Source organism: Gallinula chloropus (genome assembly GCF_964237585.1).
Source record: "Gallinula chloropus genome assembly, chromosome: 5".
NCBI classification, from domain to species: domain Eukaryota; kingdom Metazoa; phylum Chordata; class Aves; order Gruiformes; family Rallidae; genus Gallinula; species Gallinula chloropus.
The window spans coordinates 394,886-417,877 of NC_140090.1; the positions used below are offsets into that span (position 1 = coordinate 394,886).

The 22,992-nt window shown below is 46.1% G+C and overlaps 1 protein-coding gene across 6 annotated transcripts in view; it reads right to left on the reverse strand.

Annotated features, from left to right (window-relative positions):
- Window positions 1-1,309: 1,309 nt before the first annotated feature.
- Window positions 1,310-22,992, reverse strand: part of PKP4 (plakophilin 4) — a gene marked incomplete at its 5' end in the record, with an annotated part of 50,028 nt that continues 28,345 nt past the window's right edge. For 5 of the 6 annotated variants that reach the window (XM_084265731.1, XM_084265728.1, XM_084265729.1 and 2 more), the window contains 14 exons: window positions 1,310-2,274; window positions 2,838-2,911; window positions 3,567-3,698; window positions 5,026-5,143; window positions 5,255-5,339; window positions 7,078-7,273; window positions 8,774-8,924; window positions 9,663-9,836; window positions 9,981-10,172; window positions 10,597-10,714; window positions 12,064-12,247; window positions 16,531-16,744; window positions 19,061-19,189; window positions 21,334-21,554. In XM_084265731.1, the coding sequence (XP_084121857.1) occupies window positions 2,026-2,274; window positions 2,838-2,911; window positions 3,567-3,698; window positions 5,026-5,143; window positions 5,255-5,339; window positions 7,078-7,273; window positions 8,774-8,924; window positions 9,663-9,836; window positions 9,981-10,172; window positions 10,597-10,714; window positions 12,064-12,247; window positions 16,531-16,744; window positions 19,061-19,189; window positions 21,334-21,554 (2,237 nt within the window). In that variant the 3' untranslated portion in view covers window positions 1,310-2,025. The remainder of the gene's footprint in view (window positions 2,275-2,837; window positions 2,912-3,566; window positions 3,699-5,025; window positions 5,144-5,254; window positions 5,340-7,077; window positions 7,274-8,773; window positions 8,925-9,662; window positions 9,837-9,980; window positions 10,173-10,596; window positions 10,715-12,063; window positions 12,248-16,530; window positions 16,745-19,060; window positions 19,190-21,333; window positions 21,555-22,992) is intronic. The other variant, XM_084265732.1, reaches the window with a different exon arrangement.

A 22,992-nucleotide genomic window follows, 5' to 3' on the forward strand; every position in this document is an offset into this window, starting at 1 on the left:
CACATCCCAGTAACAGAAGCAGCAGCTCAGGAGCTTCACTAACGAGCCTCTCAGCAGTCACGAGAAATCCTAAGGATGATCAGGCGGCCCCTGCCAGCGCGCAGTGAGGCTCAGACCACGTTTCAGCACTGACTGCAGACAGGGACTTAGAGACCTTTCCATGTCCTTGGTGGGTGTTGTAGAACTCAGCTGAATGGGGTTTTTATAGTTGAAGGGATGAGTTGCAGGAGTCTCTCTGTTGCCTTAGCATGGCAATGAGTGTTTACACAAGCACAGAGGAAAGGTGTCCTGCTGACCTCGGTCCCTGCTTCCTGCTGTCTATTTTGGCAACAGCTACAAGAAACCTGGGGGGGGTGTGTGTGCTCCTTTTGCCTGGAGCACAGCACGCTGTGTCCGTGGCAGCAAGCAGGGTGTTAAAATGCTTCATTCTGACTCTGTGTAATGGTGACCCTTAATGAAACACAAGGCCTAGGGACCCTGAATTCCTTGGTGTGAAATCGATCTAGGATAGCCTTAGTTGAATCCATGTAGCAGTCAGTTAAACTTTGTTGCACAGGGTGATTATTGTAATAGGAAAAATGACTTGTTGGTGACCTGGGCAGGTCTGAGGGGACCCCAGCAGCACACAGCCAACCATCAGTCAGGACCCCACTCACCGTGTCACTGTGCAGTTTACTCCTTGGCTTCTCCCTTTCACAGTCCAGCAGCCAAAGTAGCCCAACTGATTAAGGAAAATGGAATTTGCCTTATCATCTAAACTGGAGCAGTTCTGTTTACCTCTTCTCACATCACGGATGCAGTCGGGGTATTTGGGAACACTGGAAACTGAAGAAAAGCACATGATGGGAAACATTGATGATGATTACAGACAGCACAGAGATAACAGACAGCACAGAGATAACAGACTGCAGCATGGGGAATGTCATTTAGTGACCCAAAATAATACAAGATTTTTATTGTAAATAAATCCAAGCAGAACACAGTCAAAAACGGAGCTGTAATTTATATGACAGCCAGATCACCTTTTCTTGGAGAGAGCAAGGGAAGGAGAAAAGGGGTGAAGAGCACAGAACAGAGTTATGAGTATCCTGGGTCTAAGGAGTAATGGGAGGATTGAGAGACACTTTGGTCTCCAGCCTGACAAATCCAGAGTACATGTCCTCAAGAAACTGGGGAAATGGACAAATGTTCTGATGTATTTTACCTGCTTAAAGCCCTGCAACAAGACTTTACATTCATGGCATCTGTTCCCAAGTATCACACACACAAAATCAAAATAAGAATGGACCAGGAGCAGGTTTCCATGGATGAGACGTCCATATTTATTGGTATTCCATGTGCATAGAAAATGGCAGTGAAGTTTCTTATGAAATAGGCAGGGAATGGGAGAGGTGTCGATATACCGGACTGGACTTTGTGCTTCAAAATTACACTATTCATTTTTAAAACTTTTTTTTTCCTTTTAAAATCTGTCACATCTCCTTGGATCCTGTTTTCTGTGCATGGTGCTTCAGTCCCCTGTGAAACGACACGGCGTTACGAATGGATGGCACTTGAACCCAACGCGGCAGCTCCATATTTACACCAACGAGAGAAATTTACACGACGTAGTAGCGTACAATCCTGACATTCAGTAATAGCAAGAAAACAAGGGCATCCATTTTATTTTTTCTGTACAAACTATCAGAACAAGACTTTTATTCACATAAAAAAAAATCAGCTTTAATTTGCTCTGACCTACACACCTTCCAAATTCATGTTACTCGATTCTCAAACCTTTCATCACATCGCCCACACCCTCACCAGACTACAGGAGCTACAAGTAATTATACCTAACACCTAAACAGAGCAAAACCCCACCTCTTCCAGCTTTTCTTCCTGACAATTCCTCACTCAAAAAAAAAATAGTTTTCCCTGTTCCTTCTCTCATTTCACTTTCACATTTCAGAACCAAAACAACAAATGAGGCCATTCCATTTCTTCTCAAGCAAGATGAGAAACACGCTGTCGGTTTTTCTCTTGATGCTACACCCAGGAGTCGGGTGACCCTGGGTACTGTTCTGCTCTATAAGACGACCGTCTGGTGGAATAAAAGTCTACGTAATTTGTGGTTGATTTCAGTCCATATTGTGTTGTGTAATCTGCAGTAGCAGGAAAGTGAACTCGATCATCAAAATACGGATCTTCGTAGCTATGTGGGGACTGCAAGTATAATCTGTATGCATCGTAGTTTTTTCTGTTGGTGTCTTCTTGACTGTAGTACAACTGCTGATGCTGTTGACAAAATGATAGAAAGATGGGTTTTCAAAACGTAATTAGCAAAGAAAAGACCCGTTTCATTATACAGAACCCATCCCTAAAAAGCCAAGTGCAGCTCTACCAGTGATGACAGTAACACAGGTTTCAAGCCTCCACGAAACATACCTATTTTTAAATTAAGCCAGGGAAAAACTCTAAGCCTCCCTGCCTGTCTCCTGCATTCAACGGTAACTCCCAAAGGAGTCATTTTAGAGCATCGGCAGGAAGTGCAGAACCTGAGTGTACCTACCAAAAAACCCCCACCCCCAAAAAAGGGGGGGGAAAAGAGTCAAATCCAAAAAGAACACACTAAAATATGTGACTAACAAACCCCACAGAGGTAAGGAAGTACAAAAGCAGCTGTCAGCATCAGTACAGTGATGCCCAGAACTAATTACCTAATGAGCTACGCTATGGACACCTGCTGCAGAAACCCCTCTGGTACTGCACGGTGTGCTCAGAGTCCCTCCAGTGCCATCAGGCCCCGCGTCCCCCCGCCCCATCACCGGTGTCCTGTCAAGGTAAAACACTGGCCTCACCTGGAGTCGCCTGTTCTGTTCTCTTGCTGGTGAGGAATAGGAACTGATGTAAATTGGTGAAGCTTTGCTGGACCCTGTGAGAAAAGTTCATGACATAAACGTCAGTCTGTCTCCTTTTGTCTTTGAGCCTGTCTGCAGACCTTAGTGTCTACTGATGGCCAACAGAGTGACACAGGCAAATTTTGTCCCTCAGCAGTAGTTAAACTGAAGCCAAGAGACTTTGTTGTGTGGCTGTGTTCTTGTTTTACAGACTAATAACCTTTAAAACAAGGAATTTCCTTCTCTTTATGAACTGTCATCTCTATTGTTTTGCAACTTGTGTCAACAGTGAGAAGGAAAAGGGAGATCAAAGAAGAGATTAAATGTTGGTACAACTTAACAACAGTGTTAAAATATACAATGGTGTGTTACTGGTTATAATAATAATTATTATATCTATAATGTGCACAGAAAAACAATTTCCTACAATAGGATTTTAAATGACAATAGAAACTCCAAGCACCTCTCACCTCCCAGTTCATAAACAGATCCTCTCCTGTCCTGGAACGTGTGCACCTTTAAACAGCAGGAAAACCCTGCTGCATCCCACACACAGCAGTTGTCGCATGGTAAACAGCGGTGTGTGGTTACAGCCCCTAGTGTGGCTGTCCCGATTACGGCTGAATAAACACCCCATATAAGGAGTTACTGACATGTTCCAGTTAGAGGTTCACCTGACAGGTGCCTTACCAGTGTACATGTCTTTGTGTGTAATGACATCGCCTTGGCTGTTGTAATACTGCATAGAAGGTTGTGTTCTATCGTATTCAGAGCGGGGCTCTCTAATTCCTAATAAAGCCGGTGATGAGGACGTGCTGCCAACTGATGAGAAAAGGGAGATTATCAGTAAATACCACAAAAGCCTTTTCCATACCCAGCCTTCTCTGTATTCTCTCTTCATCCCCATCTCCTTTCAGGATTAAAAAACAAGAGAGATGTGGGTAGTGGACAAAGCAAGTTCTCAGCCCTTCCTGGAGGAAGAACCCAATGACAGAAGCCACCAGGAGCTCAGGTGAGTCTGTAATCTGTACCTCAGCGGTGACTCACTGCTCTGTAACACACAGCTGACATGCAGGTGGCAATTTGCCTTTAGAAGGTGATGCTCCTGCTCCTGTTTGTCACACTGCAATAGAGGCTTCAAGTCCATCCTGTCACTTGGGACAGGACAAAGAAGTTTCCTCTGCCTGGCTGAAGCGACCCACGTACCCACTCGTGTAGCCGCGCCCTGGTCAGCGTGCGGACGTGTATCCGTTGTGCTGACAGCCCGCACGAGGCCGTAACCACCGGCTGCTTACGTCATGTCCTTACAGAGCACAGCTGCATCTCTGCTGTGGCTGCAGAACATTTGTTCTGCTACAACTTCCTGGTGTACAGAGCACTCAGCTGGGTTGGCTGAGAAACACTCCAGGAACACAGGAGAAAATCACTTCTTAAAAAGAACGCCTAGAAACTGTGCTTCACAGTATTAACCAGTGGTGTTGTCTTCCATTAGCTGCGTCCACAACATCCTGTGTCACAATGCTGTTATTACTGATGTGATCCAAGCATATTCATGGCTTTAAAAGCCAAATTTGGGGTGTTAAAATTCTGACACAGGTCAACATGACACGTGCGTTAACGAGCAACTGAGACAAGAACAACTGTTACAGGCCAAGTGTAACTGCTCTTCCCCGCACCTACTGCCCAAGCTGTGATCAAGGTTTCTGTGTTTGTCTTGCTCATCCCAACGTGACATGACACAACTGGGAATGAAAACAGGCTCCTTGCTCTCTGTCACCTGCTTTCTGTGCTACCCGGTCCCCATGTTCCGTGGGGCAGCGCCCAGCCACATGCCACCTTTGGGGGGCTTTGTGGGGGGAAGCAGCTGTAGCCAAGTCCAGGACCTCACTGAGCAACGAGCTGATCTGCGTTTCAGACTGAGCAGGAGATTTGCTCCTCATCTGAACCAAAATGCTACAGCAGCGACATCCGCAGCTCCCCTGGGACCTGGTGCCTGCCAACAGCAACACCCAGAGCACGTGGCATGCGGGCGCTGAAATGCAGAGGGGAGATGGCCGGACCCCTGGGGTTTACAGAATCTGCAGGAACTGAGAGGCCTCCTGAGCTACAAGAAGGGGGTGCCAGGTGCCCCTTCCTGTTTTGGACTGACCTGACTGTATGACAGGTGACATCTGTTGATTTGTTGTTGATAAGGAAGGATGTGATTTGAATCTCTCTCGCTCTAGCGTTGACACTGGTGTGATAAAGTGACTCTGATTCCACCCATCCTGTGCAGTGGCAAGAAAATGAAAAAATAAACCCAAAATAAATCACTTTTCTCATTAAATGAGGAGTTTTTGTAGCACTGTTCTCCACAGTAGGGTAATTTTGTAATTTACCTTTTTATAAATGCTACGGAGATCCCGGTATTGCCACAACGTGTTCAGCACCTGGGCAGCTGCCTTGACAACTTTCAGTGACGACCTGAGGAAGCAGAGAGTTGTTATTAAAAATTCCCCCACTTACAAAGAACAAGGTTCCGAGGTACACACGGCCTGGCCCCTGATGCTGTGACACAAGCCTGGTCACCTCTCCTGGTGTCAGCATGACATGGCTGTGTGACTGCAGTGTGAACACAGCTGCGCCAGCTACCTCCACAAAAGCCTGGGGATCCTTTCCCTCTCCAGCCTAGAAACCCTCTCCTAAGGTCACCCACATGAGGAAGAGAGAGAGAAAGGCTGCCACGCCTCCTGTCACTGTTTGCAAGGACTAAAAACTTAGTGCATTTACTGAAACCTGAGGCTACATGCTTTAAATCACCAGACCAAATTCCCAGCTGTAGGAGACTAAACAAACAGAAGAGAGCTGATAGCAAGTCCCCAGGCATCCTCACAGGCAGACTTTGCTCTCAGTTGTCTTGCACTACTGAAAACATTTACTGGTTGGGAAAAACCCTTTCCAGTCCCAAGAGTGAGGCAGCAAAACTGCTCTACTATTCCTAAAAACCACAGTGTCTTTTTAAGGAGAAAAGGGAGTGAGTTGGTGATGGTACCGACGTGCCGCAGCGTGACATGTGTTAAACATACACCCTTCCCTGTCACTAAAGATTCACCCAAATACAGATTTTGAAAGAAAAGATTGAATAAAAAAAGAGGCAGTTGGTGGTGTAATCAGTGAGTAGAGACTGTCAGTATGGCCACAGCTCTCAGTTGAGCTGTAGGCACTGTCTCCACAGCCTGGTGAGGCCGTACAGAGGATCCCTGCAGCTGAGAGGAGTTCTGTCCCTCAACACAAAGCGAATTGTGCAGACCCAAGAGACACTGTGGTTCCCTCTGAGATGTGGATTTTGTTCAAGACGCAGCATGTTCCATTCACACTGACCCGCTCCTCAGAAGAGATGCTTTTCCCTCCTGACCATCCCACACAGCGCTGGGCAGGTGGCATGAGGGGCTGTCTGCTCCCCATAGAAAGGGATCTGGGGCATCTTGGGGCACACAAGTGTCCTGCTGGCCTGGCTCACTGTGGAGCAGGGAGAGCTGTGAGCAGGGAGTGAGTGCTGGCAGCACTGCAGAGCACTGAACTGACCAGGGGCAGGTGGGGCCTCGGCTTCCTGCTGACCAGCACCACGCTGAGCCACTGTGTGTTCCTGCTCCTCCACGCTCTGGAAGGCTGCACCACAACACCTCGATGCACCACTGAGCCCAGCACTGAACTGGGCTGGCGTGAGGCTGTGGTGGGCCAGGTCTTCCCAACCCACACTCGCTTGAAGACAGAATCCCGCTGGCGACACAAACTGCTCGGCAGGCCCCTCTTTCCTCACCACCTGCCAGATGTCCACAGGACCAGCTATCACGATACGTCCTGATAAAGGTGCTAACACCACATTCTGACTTTGAAAACCTTGAAATATACCATTATTCCTGTAGATGTTTAAGGTGGGACAACTTTTTCTGTACCATTTACCTGACTGGGCTTAGCTTGACTGAGACGATTACTGCAGCAACTGTAAAAAGCCTCTACCAAGAGCTTTATCTAAAGAATACAGCGTGAGGGAACGGTGTTACCTACTGCCTCTGCGTTCCCAGTGACTCTGAGAGCTACGCAGAGCAGGATTGCAAGAGCAGATGCTTTTTGTTCTCACCCCCCTGGCATTTCCCAGATAAAGCATTTGAAATGCAAGACAGAAACAGTTCAGGAGTGGTGACCTTTGTTGCCTACTTGCCTGTCACCCCTTCCTTTCGTGATGTTCACCAGCTTTTCTATCCCTCCAGTGTCAGCGAGGGCTTTGGCATTCTCCATGTTCTTACTGGTGACCTCGTGCAGAGCGCAGCAGATCGCTGCCACCGTCTCATCGGACAGGATGCTCGGGCCGTTGCCGCCTGGAAGCCGATTGACCAGATCTCGCATCGCGTATTTACCTGTGAAGCGCAGCGACAGAGCCACGTGAAAAACATCAGCATACTCTGGCAGTTAAGATTTGAAATTCTAGAACTCAGCACAGAACTGCACCTGACAGCAGTGAAAGAATCACAGGGTCACACCGCTGGAAACCTTCCAAGAACTCACATTTTACACAGGATCAATGACACCAGAGATCACTGTTGTAAGTTCCGTTTTCCTTTTAGCTTAAACATTTGAGAAGCTGCACTTCTACATTACAAGGGGAGCACCCACAAACAGGGTGATTCTGAGAAAGCAGAACCACTCCAGGAAAACCTTTGTGCTGTTACACCTGATGGGGCGTCACACACACCGAGCTTCACGTCCGCCCGAGCGCCAGCGACATCCTTACAGTAACCTGGAACCTTTCAGACATTCTGTTCTCCGTGTTTGTTACAATAAGAGATGGGGTCTCAGCTCTTTCAGATTTCAATTACTGACTGATGCACAAGACTAATCACACTCCTAACAGCAAATTAATTACAGCAAAAGTAATTCCCCCCCCCCCCCCCCCCCCCCCCCCGTTTAGGCTGTGCTCTTAATCAAATGACTAATTGATTTCATTGAAGACGTGTATCTGTACGTAACAGTGAGTAATGAGTAAGCTTTACACAACACCATTAGCATAACGTGCCTGAGGAAAAAAAATGTATCCAAAACTGAATTCTGCAAACAAAGGGAACAACTTTCCACATGCACTGGAAGACTGTCAGCAGCACTGCTGCATACAGTGACACACAGCACAGGAAACCTGTAAGGACATGGCATGTGTCACCAGGGCCCGTTCAGGTCCCCACACGCAGCAGCTGAGGCACGTTCAGCTCTGGCCAGAGAGCCTGAGGTTCCTGATCAAAGCAGGGAGATGCTGTGGGCTGGGTTTGTTGTGCTCAATGGGAAAGGCACAGATGTCAAATACCAAAGCTGACGAAAGGGAAATGGGAAGATTTTCTAGCAAGCACCCTCACTGCTCATTCAGCAGAGACACACACATTCTGCTCTATATCTGGGTTTTCGTGGAAACATTTTACTAGGAAAGGATTTCTTTCCTCTCTCCCTATTCATTACTATTAAATGATTCATGTACTGATATACTGGCAGCAGAGCTGTCCTGTTCTCTTAGGACCTGTATGAAAGGGACCTTGAGACCCTCTGCCAGGGTTATCACTTCGCTCCAAGGAACCAGAGTTGTGTTTTCCATCATCTTTTGTACTGCCAGTTTCCCACCCAGTGTAGTTTAGCTGAGGTGGCTTCCATCCCGTTAAGGAGACCGCCAAGCAAGATGGCTAAAGGCAAACCCGAGTGTCAGCACTGCTCTGAGAAGCTGCTGCTGTCTGAAAGATGAATTTCTGTGACACGACTGGCATGATCCAGTACACAAAGCACGCGCCTTCTCCCGGCAGGTCTCATCCCAGTCCCGTCCCCACAGGAGGCCTGACGTGCTGGCAGCTGTGCCCTCTCCAGCCCAGCCCCGTACGTACCAATCAGCTCCTTGTTCCGCACGTCCAGCGCCATGTTCCTTAAGGCCGTGGCCACAGATGAAACCACTCTGTCATTGTCCATTCTGAGCAGCTCCACAAGGATGGGCAGCCCCTTCTCCTTGCGTACCGCCGCTCGGATGTACGCTGCAAACTGGAGTGGAACCCAGTTACTCTCACACCCACTGCAACACCCTGACTGACTGTCAGTGTGAGCCTGCCAGGGACAGTCTCCAGGGGCAATGCGTATCTTTTCCAGCATTACAAGGTGCTGGCTCTCTCTGGTCTCTCTCTTACAGAGCAATGTTTTAAGAGTGTGGTCTAACAGACACTGGATCTTCACAGGGGACAGATTACTGAAAAGGAACCAGGTCAGGGTTTTTTAGAGCAATTTTGTCCTGGTTGTAAACTGAAAAAGCCCGAGCTGCATTTCTACAGCAAAGGAAGCAATTGACTTGTGTTTTTAATCTCTCCATGACAAATACAGGTGGCATCAGGTGTGCTTCTGTAGCACACTGATCACATGGGCCCCAAGCCAGAACCAATGTAAATAAATAATACAAACAATAAAGCAAAAAAACCTACTTATGCTGGTTGTATTTTGACAGTACACCAGAACTCACTGCCAGAAGGTGCTAGAAGGTTATTTTGACCTGATACGAACTGTAAAAACCTTTTCTGTTAGAATGAACCGTACCAATTCCAAGGCCAGTTCCCACACTGCTCCTCCTGTGCCTGTCACCTTTGTCACTGCCCTTCCCCACGGCCACAGAGAGAGGAGCGCTCAGGTGCATACTAGGAAACCATACACATTCCTCTGCAAGGCATTCCAGTATCTGATCAAAAGCAACATCTAAAATAGGGACAGGAGGAAGAGCAGGAGTTGAGTTACCTTCCAATTGCCTGCAGACAGATTCTGGAGTGATCCTGCAGAGCCCTCTAGAGTGGCTGGGTTGGAGCTCTCTGCTAGGAGCGTGAGGTACGGCTTCACCACAGACGGGTGCCACAGCATCTCCACCCCCTTGGGAGACTTGGAAAATCCAGGAATAGGGCCAACGCCATCCCACTGAGAAACAAACAGACATTTGTAGCGGTGTGAGACCTCTGTATTTTCACTCAGCATAGGGTAGTTTCTCTTCACACTACATGCTCCCCCTGCCAGTTGCTAAACTACACTCAATATATTTGTAACACGAGAGAAAGGACAAACCTGATCTTCCTGTGAAGTTTTTTTTTTCTTCTTCTTCTTTTTCCCCCAGCAGCTGGGCTCTGAATCTTTGCTGGGTGATTCTTTTCCCAGCAAGTCATCCAACTCATTGATTCCCAGCAGGCGTGCCTGAGGTACCTCCAGTTCCAGGCGGTAGGAAAGGTTTCTCAAGGTGCACACACAGTTTTCCACTGTCTGAGACCAAACCAGAAAGATGTCATGGAATCAGTCACCTTCTCACATAGTGATAGAGCAAACCCAACCAATTATGTAGGGGTGAAAAGGCATTCAGAGCACAAGCCCTGAATTCTAATCCTGGGTCTTGGGCCCTGCTTTGTCTCTTCTGAAACTGAAATAATCTTTCTCCTAACAGTAATCTCTACTGCAGCGGCTTATTTTGTAGGAAAAGCACAAGAGCTCATTATTGTTGTATGAAACAATGAATACTCCAGCACTGATGAAAACGAGAAGCACAGCACAAGTTACACTGTGCAACGGACCTTGGTTGTGCATCAGCAAACTAGGGGGGAGAGAAGAGCAGTTGCTAAATTATACCCCACAAGATCCTGCCAGGCGCGCAGCTCAGCACTGGAAATGCTTCGCTGCAGCCTGCACACACCTTGCTGTCGTAGTCAGACGTGTTCACACACGTGTGGATCACGTACAGCAGCGAATCAACCAGCCCCTCGCACGACCGCATCTGCTTCCGGGCCTCTTCACCAGCGGAGCTGAGATTCCTGGGGGTGAAAGGATGAAGGAACACAAGACAGACACACACACCCCCCATCGTTCTGTCAGTCTGCAGCTGACTGAACACTGAGAAGTTAAAAGCAAAAGTACCCTGTGCAGTGGCCCAGCCCCCAGGATCGCTACAAAGGTTCACACCCACAGTGCCCAGCAGCACTGACCGACAGGCCCTGCACAGCTGGGTCCCTTCTGCACTTGGGGTGCACTGGCTTGTCCAAGCCCAGCCCCATGGTGTGCTGCTGGAGCAGGGCCTGAGCCCTCCTGTGCTGGAAACACCCTGCGCTGCTGGAGTGTCAGTGCTCTGTGTGCAGCCTCATCAGACTGTAACAGTGCTACACACACACATGGATACACCTGTGAGCTGGGGTGTACGGAGAGGAAAAGGCAGTGCTGTGCTTCAGAACAGAAGCAAAGGATGCAGAGAAACACTGGCCTTCAAGGCTACCACACTGCAAAACCTGAAGTGACTGGATGCACATGGAAATGGGACTGCTGCTAAAAGCCTGCTGCCTGTGCACAGAGGTGCCTGTTCCCCAGACATCAGACAGCTGGCACCACCCTACGTTCCACAGCGGTGTAAAACTTGTCATCTGGAAAAACATCCCCGAGGGGGTTATGGTGATACCCTGAGGCTCAGAAGGGTTACTGGCAAAGGAAGAGCAAGCCCAGCTCTGGGCCTTACTCTACTGCTTAACGGAATGCGATTTGAAACCAGTGAAATTATAACAAACCTTCCAATGGACAGACACAGCTGACAAACCCCTGGCCCTGAATACTCCTTCAGATATTGTAGTTTTGCTTTTTTCTTATTCTGGATACTTTCCTCTGTGCTTATTGCTGGTTGAGAAACCCACTAAGGGAGCAGCCAAGCCCTTCTGACTGACACACACACACACACACAGACACACACACAGACACACACACACACGCATGCACACACAGACACACACACAGACACACAGACAGACAGACAGACACACACAGTTTAAAAATATACACAGAATCATCAGATGCATGGTGGTTTTTCCTGGAGTATTGCTAAGCTCTAGACACAGTACAAAAGCTGCAGTACTGGGGAAGCGTGAGGTTTGTAACTCACACAAAGACCAACCAACATGAACCTACTAGCCATTGGAAGTAACAGCTCTGGTAACTCGGCACTTTTCATATTTCTCTAATATGGAAAAAAATCCCCAAATGCAGAGGCTGCCCCAGTCACAGAGCTGTGTGTGACCTACAAAATACAGCAGCTCTTTTGTCCTAAAAACTACAGTGTAAAACAGACCTGTCACATAACACAACTGCTTTGTAAAAGGAGTCTTGTAGAGCAGCAAGTTACCTCAGGCATCCTGTCGTATTGCGCAGGACTAGCGAGGTCTGGAATTTAATTTTGTGATCATCGTCAAAGGAAGAGCTGTTCCAGCCGGAGTGTGGCACCACCACCGTGCTGGTCAGTGTCGACAGAGCATCCCTGATGATTGTCATCTTCACTGCGTCGCACGAAGACAAGTTCCAGAGAACCCCTGGAGAAGAGACATGCATTGTAGCGAATACAAAGCCACACTGAAAGACATCCCTTCAGACAGGAGAAACACAATCTACCTGTGCAAAGCCAAAGGAAATACAATTAGTCCACAACCTAACTTTAACATTGTTCCAACACTACTGGTCGGTAAGGGGTCAGAAAAGGAGATGCACTTGGCAGAGTGAAGTGAGTGTTTGTATCCTTCAGGTGGTGATGCCTTCAGCAGCCTTCACTGGGGGCTGTCTGGCTCTGCGTGAGCTCTGTGAGCAAGAGCTGGAACCCAGGCGATAAGCAGTGTGTTCCTAACAGGTCAGCAGGTAGGTTGCCCACAACAGTGAGAAGGGAAATGAATGTGAGAAAATACCTTTCTCTCCTCTCAAGGAAAAATCCTGTGCAGAAACACAGACTGAGTGACAGGGGCTGTTCCTTTCTGTGCTGAGGTGCAGGAGAGGGCAAGTCCCCGTGTGCTACAGCAGCTGAGCAAGAGTCCCTCAGAGCACACAGGCTTCACTCAGTTCCAACCCCCCCCTTCAATCTCTGAATCCTGCCTGCCTCAGAGTCACTACATCTCACTGAAGCCAGTAACTTGCATCCCTACTCAGTGACCAGTCCCATGCTGACTGCCTGTGACAGGCCTCTGTTGCAGTGTGCCAGACCACGTGCCAAATAAGAGCATGGCATCAACGTGCCATGGCAGGTGCTTCCTTCCTGGAGAGGTCACTAATGATCTGCCAGGTTAATTCAGCACAAAACCTCATGTAAAACAGGAGATGGAAATCTCTATTTGTTGACTTCTGCCTGCAGAGTTGTAAAAGAAAGGTCATAAGAAACACAGGAGCAAAAAAGAAGCAAGAAGAAAGCAAATCCACGGATGTCAGCTGAAAGATGATCTGTGTCTGGCAAACACAAGGTCTTGTGGGGAAACTTGTGAAAAAATCCCCAAGAAAGCAGTGGTTACTACCCAGCTGGAGGAAGGCATTACTTTCCCTAGATGTCCCACAGGTTAGGATAACGAGGACTAAGTTTAATGCTTATTAGAAGTAAACCCTGAAGGTGATTTGGGGACTTTCCATTCAGAGATAAGGAGAATGGTGGTAGGAGCTGGTGCAGTGCTGTGTTAAGATTACAGTATGATTGTGTATGTCATTTACCTAACAGTGCCTTTTTATTCCTCATTGTGGAGGCACACTTAGAAGCAAGTATTTAACTGCTCCAGAATCATCTGCCAAAGTCCAAAGAGACAGTCTGAAACCACAGGGCAAAGATGAATTACCAGAAAGTTACTTTTCAACAGCACTGAGGGTCTGCAACTTCCATCATCCTGGAAGATGGGAACATGCTGTTCACTCAGAGCTCTGTACAAGCCCATTTACCCAGCTGAGCAGGTGTTTGTGTCTCTAGCACATCTGGGCTGGGAAGGAGAGGAGCTCCTGCCTGCTATTCATGCTACACTTGCTGAGTGCCTCAGCCAGCCTCACGTTTCATGCTGAGTCTGTGACTGTGCTCTGCAAGGAACAGGAAAATCACAAACCCCTGTGAGTGTCTGGCATTGCCTGGAGGTGAGGAAAACCCGGGAAGGGCAGCAGAGGCCTTCGTGGGGGAAGGAAATCAGCAGTAACAGCCCCAGGAGGGGGGAATACAAATCAGTAAGCTTTGCAGGAGAGTTCAGAACACCACACGGGGAACCTTCAGTGATTCTAACCAAAGTGGTCTTTTTGTTTCCCTTTTGATCAGGGACTGTCTGCCCTGGTTTTGCCTGAAGTTCTGACCCTCACAGCTCTCGGAGATGACCATGTTGTAGGAAGAGGGTGAGTGGGCTCTAAAATGCCTGCATGGAGTACCTTCTGTTAGCTAGCCACAGGGCTCGTCCAGCTGCCAGTACTCCAGTGTGTAGTCCCTGCATTTTCCCAGATTTAAGATCTTGTGCTCTATGAACTGTCTGTTCCTTGCTGAATGGCTTTGTAATCCGGGGTGCTGGGGGCTCACCAATGTCACACCTTCTATTTACTTTCCACTTCTTTATCTCTCTGCATTTCAATCTTGTCATTTCAGTTACTGTTAATTAAACTCAGAGCTCAGCATTGCTACTGTTTTCTAATGGCTCTGAAACACGTTTGTGCAATTAAACTATCCCCAGTATGCTGGCTTTTCAAATTTATCATAGTGAATCTTTAGGGCACATTCCCAAATTCCTTCTGAGGCTAAGAGATTGCTTTTGACCCAATGTTTCCTCACAAGATTCATACAGATGTTTTCCATGTTAATTCATTTACAGAGATTGCAAGCAGTTTGTTACTCTAATTTCCCTTCTCTGGGATAAGAGAGTGTTCATCTATCTAACTGCACCTTAAACTGGATGATATTCAGCTGCAGTGACACCAGAGGCACCGTCAGCTGCCAAAGGCAAGGCACACAGCTCCAAGGGAAGTGTAAGCACGTTAGCAAGGAAGAGAAAGACCATGCTCAGGAAAAGTACCACACTTCACCAGGAACTCTTGCACTGCAAGATATGAATGTTCTATATGACCAAAGATGACGTGAGTGCAGCGGCACCAGGAACTGCCAGCCTTCACACCAGAAACCACGGCGTGTCTAGCGACGCCGGCTGTGTTTGTGTTACGTGAACCTGCGCTCACAGTACGCTGGGTGTGGTGCTGCTTCTAGGTCTGCCTTAGGTGGAGCTTTCTAACTATTAAACAAACACCCATTTGATCTTTTCCACTTCTTTAGATTGCTACTTATAGAGAGCATTTAAAAATCCCTAAGCTTTGAAGGTCTGCTGTGGATTCATCTCAGGCATCCAGCACTGGCACAACAAGTCAATGCCACTGAGTTAACCAGAAGACAATTAGGTCACAACTCTCCCTCTTGTTGTAGCTGGTTAATAATTTTTTTTTAAAATGTGTGTTAAAAAGTCACTTTTTCTGAATTATTCATCTTTTAAGTTGTAATTCAAATTAAATACTGTATTTATTTAAAAATCCCTTTATTTACAGATGATGTGCCACACCTTTTTTGGAAGATGACAGTGTAGGGCTGTGGGTTTTGTAACAGTGACTACGTGCCTTCTTCTTCTAGTTCAGAATCTCATGCTGGTTTTGTCTGTGGAGTCGTCCCTACCATCTTTAGAGCACAAGAGTAATTCAGATGCATGACACACTAACTTCGTAGAGCAGACACGGCACCTAGTGTGCAAGTCTTGTTTTAAGTCTTCCCTTTATATAACTTTGGAAAAACTGGTGTCCTTCCAGAGAGAACATGAAAGCAGCAGGTTGTCTTAATGCTTGCCAATGTGGGAAAGACGTAAGGACAGCAGCCTGCACGTGAACTTCAGCTTCAGTGCTCCAGAAATGATCTGAGCAGAGTCCCTTCCCTCCTTCATAGCTTCACTGGGGGAATGACCTAGAAAGGCTCCAGCATGACACCTCGCTCGCTTCTCACTCAAGGACTGTTGTGCAGCTTTGCTTAGCAGGGAAGTGGTTAAGCTTCACTGCTTAACAAAATCAAATGACAGAGCTACTAAAACTTGAAGGAGGAATTGTTTAAAGAAAGTGAAAACTGCTTTTTTGTGCTATCCTCTCCTATTTTTCAATCCCCTAAAACCTCCACAGACAAATTACTCTGATATTAAGAAAAGGAGACAGCACGTACCACACAGTACCCAACAAATCACCTTCTTTTGATGGAAATAGAGTTCCTTAATGTGTTAGGACTGCAAATCATTTACTCCTGCACTTTGTGTCTGCACCAAGCACCATGTAGGTTCATGGTTACGAGTTAAACCTGCTCCCTCACACCCAAAGGACTGGGAGTGTGTACACAGGCCCTTGCCATGATTGTACTAGCAGGCTGGGCACTGAGATGTTGTCCCTACTTTAGCACATATTTACATAGTTGGGGTCTATCTTAACAATCCTGCAAGATCTCCCTTTAAAACTGAAGTCAGCAGATGATAAAAAAGGCTGTAACAAAACAAATGTTAGGAGTCACTAAAGCAACGCCTACCCAAAGACCAGCCAGAGGGGAAAATTTACCCCAAGTGGAATTTCAGTGCAACTGCCTCAGGAGTCACTTCTCCCAGCGAATCCACACCTCAACACTAAAACTTCCACTGTCAGGGATCAAAATAAGGGATTTTGTATTCACAGAAAAAATACTGGTGCACAAATAAAACCCAGTCAAGATACGTAATCCCAGTCACTCACCAGGTATGCCAGTCTTGTCCACTTCAGAAAAATAACCTGTATCGTAGTTACCTGCTTGTTTCTGCTCAGAACTCACCTGTTACAAGCTCTTTTATTTCAGCATCAACTGATTTTCTCAACAGTCGTAACAAGGCAGGTATCCCCCCCACATTCTTCATGGCTATTTTGTTTTCATCGGTGGACTTCCCATAGACCAGGTTCCTCAGGGCGCCACAGGCATTCTTCTGCACTTCCAGGGCTCTGTGGTCCAAGAGATCAACCAGGTGCTTGATTCCTCCCAGCCTGCACACCTGGAATCAGAACACCAGGAACATCAGCGCCCACGGATTTCACGTGTTTCCTCTCCTTACAGACTGAAAAGGCTTAAGCAGCACGATCTGTTCCATTTCAGTACTGTTGGTGAATCTCAACCACTTGTTGTGTTCTCACATACAGAGATTCCTGTGACCCACACTCATCCACGTTGAAAGGGCTGAGGGACCTTCCCAGTTATTTGCTGTACTCAGAGAAGCATTTTTACTGCTGAATTTTGTTCCCAAGCAGGGCAGTTTTTAAAGCCATTTCCTGTATCTCAGAATATCTTTGTGTGGAACACTAGAAATAAGAAGCTGCAGACATTTCAATGCCAACTGCTGCCCTCGGCCACACACACACAAAGATCCCTAACAGTTGGCACTGGGTCTCTTTAAAAACTCCAGGCCTAGAGCAGAACAGAGGGATATACATCATCATTCCTCAATACCTGGCTTTTGCAGGACATGGCTCTGGACCAAAAAGGTAGATGTAAAACCTAACAGTCCTGAGGGCAATCCAGTTCAGTGTTAAAAGCATTTTTAGAGGCCCCTTTTCTATTCTAACCTGTTCAATAATGATTAGTTTGGCAAGCCACAAGGCTATTGTAAGTACATTTAACCGCACAATTTTTTATGGATTTTTGGTTTATAAAGGTTATTGCCTCTCACTGGCCATAACAAAAGAATAATAAAATTATTCTCAATGAAAACATAACTGAGATGTAGCCAAACCATTTTACATTTGTACTTTGAGAAGCATAAAATACAAACCCAGCTTCACATAAGGCTTCACTGCATTTGACACCAAGATAATCACAATCCTAAACCATTCCAAAGGGCTTCTTGTGATGGCCTCTGCTTTGAAGGGAGGGTGACTTGCACCTTCCTGCAGCCACCCATGTTTTCAGACCGTGCTGATCCCCACCCACCACCCCCACTGGGGACCCGCTGAGGGTCAGACAGGACTGCTGATAAATGATGGGAAGTGGCTTGGTGAGCACTTCTGACAGCTCCCTCGGCACCCTTCGCTGGATCCCGTCTGGCCCCAGGGACCTCTGTGGGTCCAGGTGGTGCAGCAGGTCGCTGACCATTTCCAGTGGGTTATGGGGAATGCATTCTGCTCCCTGTCCCTGTCTTCCAGCTCAGGGGCTGGGTACCCTGAGAACAACTGGTTGTAGTACTGAGGCAAAGGAGGCATTAAATACATCAGCCTTTTCCTCCTCCTTTGTGCTACACTTCCCCTCACATCCAATAAAGGACACGGTATGATGTGTCTGTAAGTCCTTTGCACCTGAACTGATTTACAAACATATGAAATATTTCTAATGCTAAGTGGGGTAAACAGCTGAGACACCACTTCATAAATAACACACAACTTTGTGCCACAAACTGGCACATTCCTTTTAGTTTTGTGTGCTTTTGAAAAAAATAAGGCAGACATGCCGTAATTTCTAGAACAAATTCTTAATAATGGAAAAGAAAGCAGTGAAGAAACACAAGATCCCCTATAAATGAACATGTGCAGACAAATAGTATCTCAAGCATTCCTCAACAGCCTGTCATATCCCTTATGAAATAGCAAGAATACCTATAAATCTGTCTACAGCCAACTATCACTGTGATCTTTACCAGATCAAAACCACCTCATCTTTTCATCTGCCTTCCAGCAACAGTGAATTATGCTGGACTACCTTCTTATAAATGTTGCACCATTTTTTTATTAACATATTTATACTGAAAACGATAGATCACACACATACATGAATGAAAAAGCAAGTTCCTTCAGACCAATAGCTAATAGCTTCTCTGCAAGAAGAGCAGCTCCTCAAATGCAGTTTCTAGAAATTTCAACAATAATGTTCAGTCAGAATTATCCTTCCTCTACATGATATTGACATAACTATTATCCTCTCTGTATTTCTAGGATTAGGTATTTTTTCTTTTGCTTGACAGCTCACTCATTCCCTACGATGCCTTAAAGTATCTGGATAAAGCCAGTGGAAAGCCTTTCAGAGTTCTTGTTTTTCCTACTGTCCAACCAACAACAGGCGCAGAAAAACAAGCTCTGATAACCATACTTGACGGTTCTGACAGATCACACAACCTGAATGCAGAATATCTTAATATAATTTCCAGGCAGCCCCTTAGGACAGGAAGATGTGTGTGCACACACCCAGGTTCCTCAATACTATCCACACCTGGGACAGACAGAAACACGAGAGGGTTCAAACACTCTGTTCTGATGGAGAAACCCCACAAGCCCCCCAGGAAGAGGTACAGTTTCCCCAGAAGAGGAAGGCCCTGGGCACATACCTCTGTCTTCACTTTGTTGTCCCCGAAGCAGAGGTGCTGAAGGTAGGCAGCCGCGTTCGCCTGAACCGAGGGGAACTGGTGCTGCAGCATGTGAATGACCTCGGGCAGCTCTGGGTCTCGCCAAGCGAACTCCCTTCAGCAGAGAAACATGTTCCAGAGAAGCCATTAGTTACAAAGGTACATTTGTTAAGGAGAATGAGCAAAGCCTCTAAGTGTTTTTCCCCAATTCTGGTTTTGTTCTGAGTATCAGGGTAGGAGGAAAAGCAGGTCTATCAGAGTAACTACGAGTCACATCACCTTTTAGTCCTGCAATTGGAACAGGACTCTTTGTATCTTACATCTTCAGTTAGCCTGTCAATCAGAGTATGTACAAACAGACTAAAGTTACACCAACTCACACACTGCAGCCTACAGAAATCTCCCAAAATTTAAACATATGATGTGACAGACACCCACTTAACAATGCTGCTCAGGGGCACTTCTTCCACACAAGCATCTTCCTCAGTGCTCCATGTTCTCCCTAGTCTGAAGGCAACTACAGCTCAACAAAAAGCTGCGCAGCCTGAAATTTCATCATCACAATCAAATGCAGGAAGTTTGCATAATTCAAGTTATTCAGGGATTGTAAACTTAAAATCACTCAAATCAAATCCCCTTCATTAAACAAAAGGATTTTGTGCAGACAGATCCTAGAAAAGCCACTAAACACATCCACCCCGATTCAGAAATACAGCCTTCAGTATCTGCTGGGCTATATTCCTTCTGTAAAGATGGGAGGGAAGAGAAAGCGTGTAGGGAAGAGGAAAAGAGGGAAGAAAAGTAGTGTCTAAGTTTCCCAAGCTCAAAAATCCAAATTATTTAAAAAAAGAAGAAGAAATAAAAGGAAAAGGCTGTTCCAAGAACAGGACTCAGGGACCTACTCAAAGGCCAAGGGTAGCCTGGCCAGTTAGTCTCCTGGGATTCCCAGTCACCACGAAGGGAATGTTCAGTTGGGTGCCCACTTTGAACTGCTCAACAACTTCAAGGATGATTTCTCCACACTAACGATAGGAAGACCTTGGGGAAAACTCCCTTTTTAATAAACCCAGCAGCTTTCTGAATGATCCCTCACTCTTATTCTAGAGCAGTCCTATCAAATAGCCCAGTCCGAGGCTAGTGCCACACTAACCTGCCCTCTGCACCAGCATCACATGCAAATCAACCTGGAACAGGTTAAAATAGATGGCAAAAATTATCCCACTGTGGAATTACAAGAAGGTGCATCAGCAATGAAACCTGAGTCAGAATTTCTTTGAAGTTCCTTGTTATGAACTTGAAACACCCCTGTTACAAGCCACTTTTCTTGTGAGCCATGCCAGAACAGGCCTGCAGCTGCATGTGGCTAGCAAGCACCACTACTCAGAGGCAAGATTCTCCTACCAACAGTGTACAGATGAATGTACCATTCAGTTAAATGAAATTAAGCCAGTCTCTAAACCCACAACACATGCAATGTGCTTTCAGGACCAAGAAGTGTGTAGAAGCTGCCTCAGTGAGCTGGCAACCTGAGGACAGACTGGAGTTCCTAGTGATCCTGTGGCTGTACTGGACAGAAACAGCACCAGAAACCCCTCCACACTTGGCTCGGGCTGGGTTTTGATGCTCCCATTTCATAATACAAGGTTTCCATCAACAGCATTGTTAATAAATTGTAATAACATTACACTTGTCACATGCCTACACTGTGTACATACATTTACAACATCAGGCTAGTAACTATTTTAAAATTATGAATGTGTATTTGCTTTCAAAACGGTACCTTTATACGTGATTTTAACACTTACATTGTGCTGGAATTCAAGTAGGCTGCTCATGAAAAATTCATTCAGATAAATTTGGTATGTACTCACTGATTTTTAAACCCTGATTCCCATACAGAGAAAACTTACTACAGTACTAGAGGTTGCTCTGTAGAGTCACTAAACATGTTTGGAGTGATCCAATCTGTTCCCATCAAACTCATAAAAGTGTTTTTGGTGAAACACTACATGAAAATAAACAGGGAAGAAAAACGTAGTAATAACTAAATGCATAAAACCTGATCTTTCTTACTGTGACAGGTAGAGAGCATTTATCACTTTGGCTATGAAGTTATAGATCTTAAACTCTAAACTAGTCAAGATCGGTTAAACAAAGCAAAACTGGAGTATGCACGAGGTGCCACACACACTCAAGGAATGTATTGAAAGTCTTACTACAGAGAAGATGTGTGGTTCTTGAGAGCACAAAGGGACTTGCCTGGGGTCTTTCTGAATGCTGTCTATGGACGGCGAGCGCGTGGTGCCGTCGTCGGCGGGCGGCGCGTGCTGCAGCCTGCTGTAGCCGGGCTCGGGCAGGCGGTACGGCGCTGACCTGTAGGGTTCCGCATAGGTAGCTGTTGTGTTCAGAGCATAATTATTTCTTTGGTATGTGAGTGTGCTACGCTGGCTGGAGGATCTCTGCAGATTGCCGACTCCTAGTACAAAACCAGTATGAGAACAAACTGGGTAACAAGTCTCTACTGAAGAGAAGAGGCAACACGTGGTTACAAGCGCAAGCAAGAAAAGGTTAAAAAAGTGCACGGTCCCCAGTGTTAAAAGCTATCTACAGATTTCAGGGAGTGACTATCCACTGTCCCAGAGAAGACAGAGAGGCTGGTTACAGAACTAAAGGTCTGGTGGCATCAGGCCTATGCCTCAGTTTGCCTCAGGAAGTATTTAAACAGGTGCCACTGAGCAGAAATGAGGGTGCAAAATGTTACCAAGTTCTGTAGTAAAATTCAATATAAACAGTAACAGCAATCTGCCAGCAGTACTAAAAAGTAACTAAACAACAGTGCAGATAGTTTATATCACACTTCCCTTCTCCCAGCTACATGTACATCTTCCCTGACAAAACACTAACAAGAGGATGATTTCAAGGATTAAGCTGATCATTTCAAAACCAGGAACATGTCTCTTCTTGCCTTAGCAGAGCTGCTGTGGTAGTGTTTGCTCTTCCAAAGTGGTATCAGGTAGACATGTAAACAGTGAACTGCAACTTCTAGTTATATTTCCTCAATGGCACATCCTGAGGAGCCTGATTTGATTACTCTAAGCCATCCAGGACAGGAGAATTGCAAACACTGTTGCCTCCTCCAACATTCCATACTCTCAGTATGTCAGTTTCAGTAAAAAACATTAAAAAGCAATTTCCAGATGTGTGAAAACACAACAAATGAATCTGATACTTCTCTAGAAATATTTCTAGAGAGTTACTAAGTTAAATAACCACATTTTGGGAGGTTTGGGAAATGACTCCACTAATCAACCTTCAAGAACAAACTGCACTATACTGTGTATTACATTTCTCTTTACAGAAGATTGGGTTTACGACAAAGCTAATGCCTGTGCACTTCACAATACACAAGCAGTGACTCTGTGAAGCACCACAGAAGTATTTCAGTTTCAATACACGATCTTCAGACATAGCATACCAACACTGCCCTTTGCTGGGAACCTGGGTAAAACCAGTGGCTTTGCTGTGAAAGATGGGTAGGTAATTTAAGTGTGCAAGATACATTTTACAGTCCTGATGAACACAGAAAAAAACCATGCACAAGCTCACTCTGTAAGAGGGTGATGCACAGAACAGGAGCAAGCAATACATCTTTTGTGTTGGGAAACACGCTTTGCTTGGATGTTCCTGAGTGTGTGACATCAAACTGAATATATTCTGACTCCAATATATATACCAATACATATATATATATATGTTGCTTGCAAACATGACAAGAGCTTTTTAATTCCTGCTGGCTATTTTCAGTCCTTCAAACCTAATTTCTATTTCTGTAATATTGACCTTTTCCTTTTACACCAGCATTTCCTATCTCTCTCATGTTCTTCTACCTGCCACAGGTTCCAGCAGAACTCCAG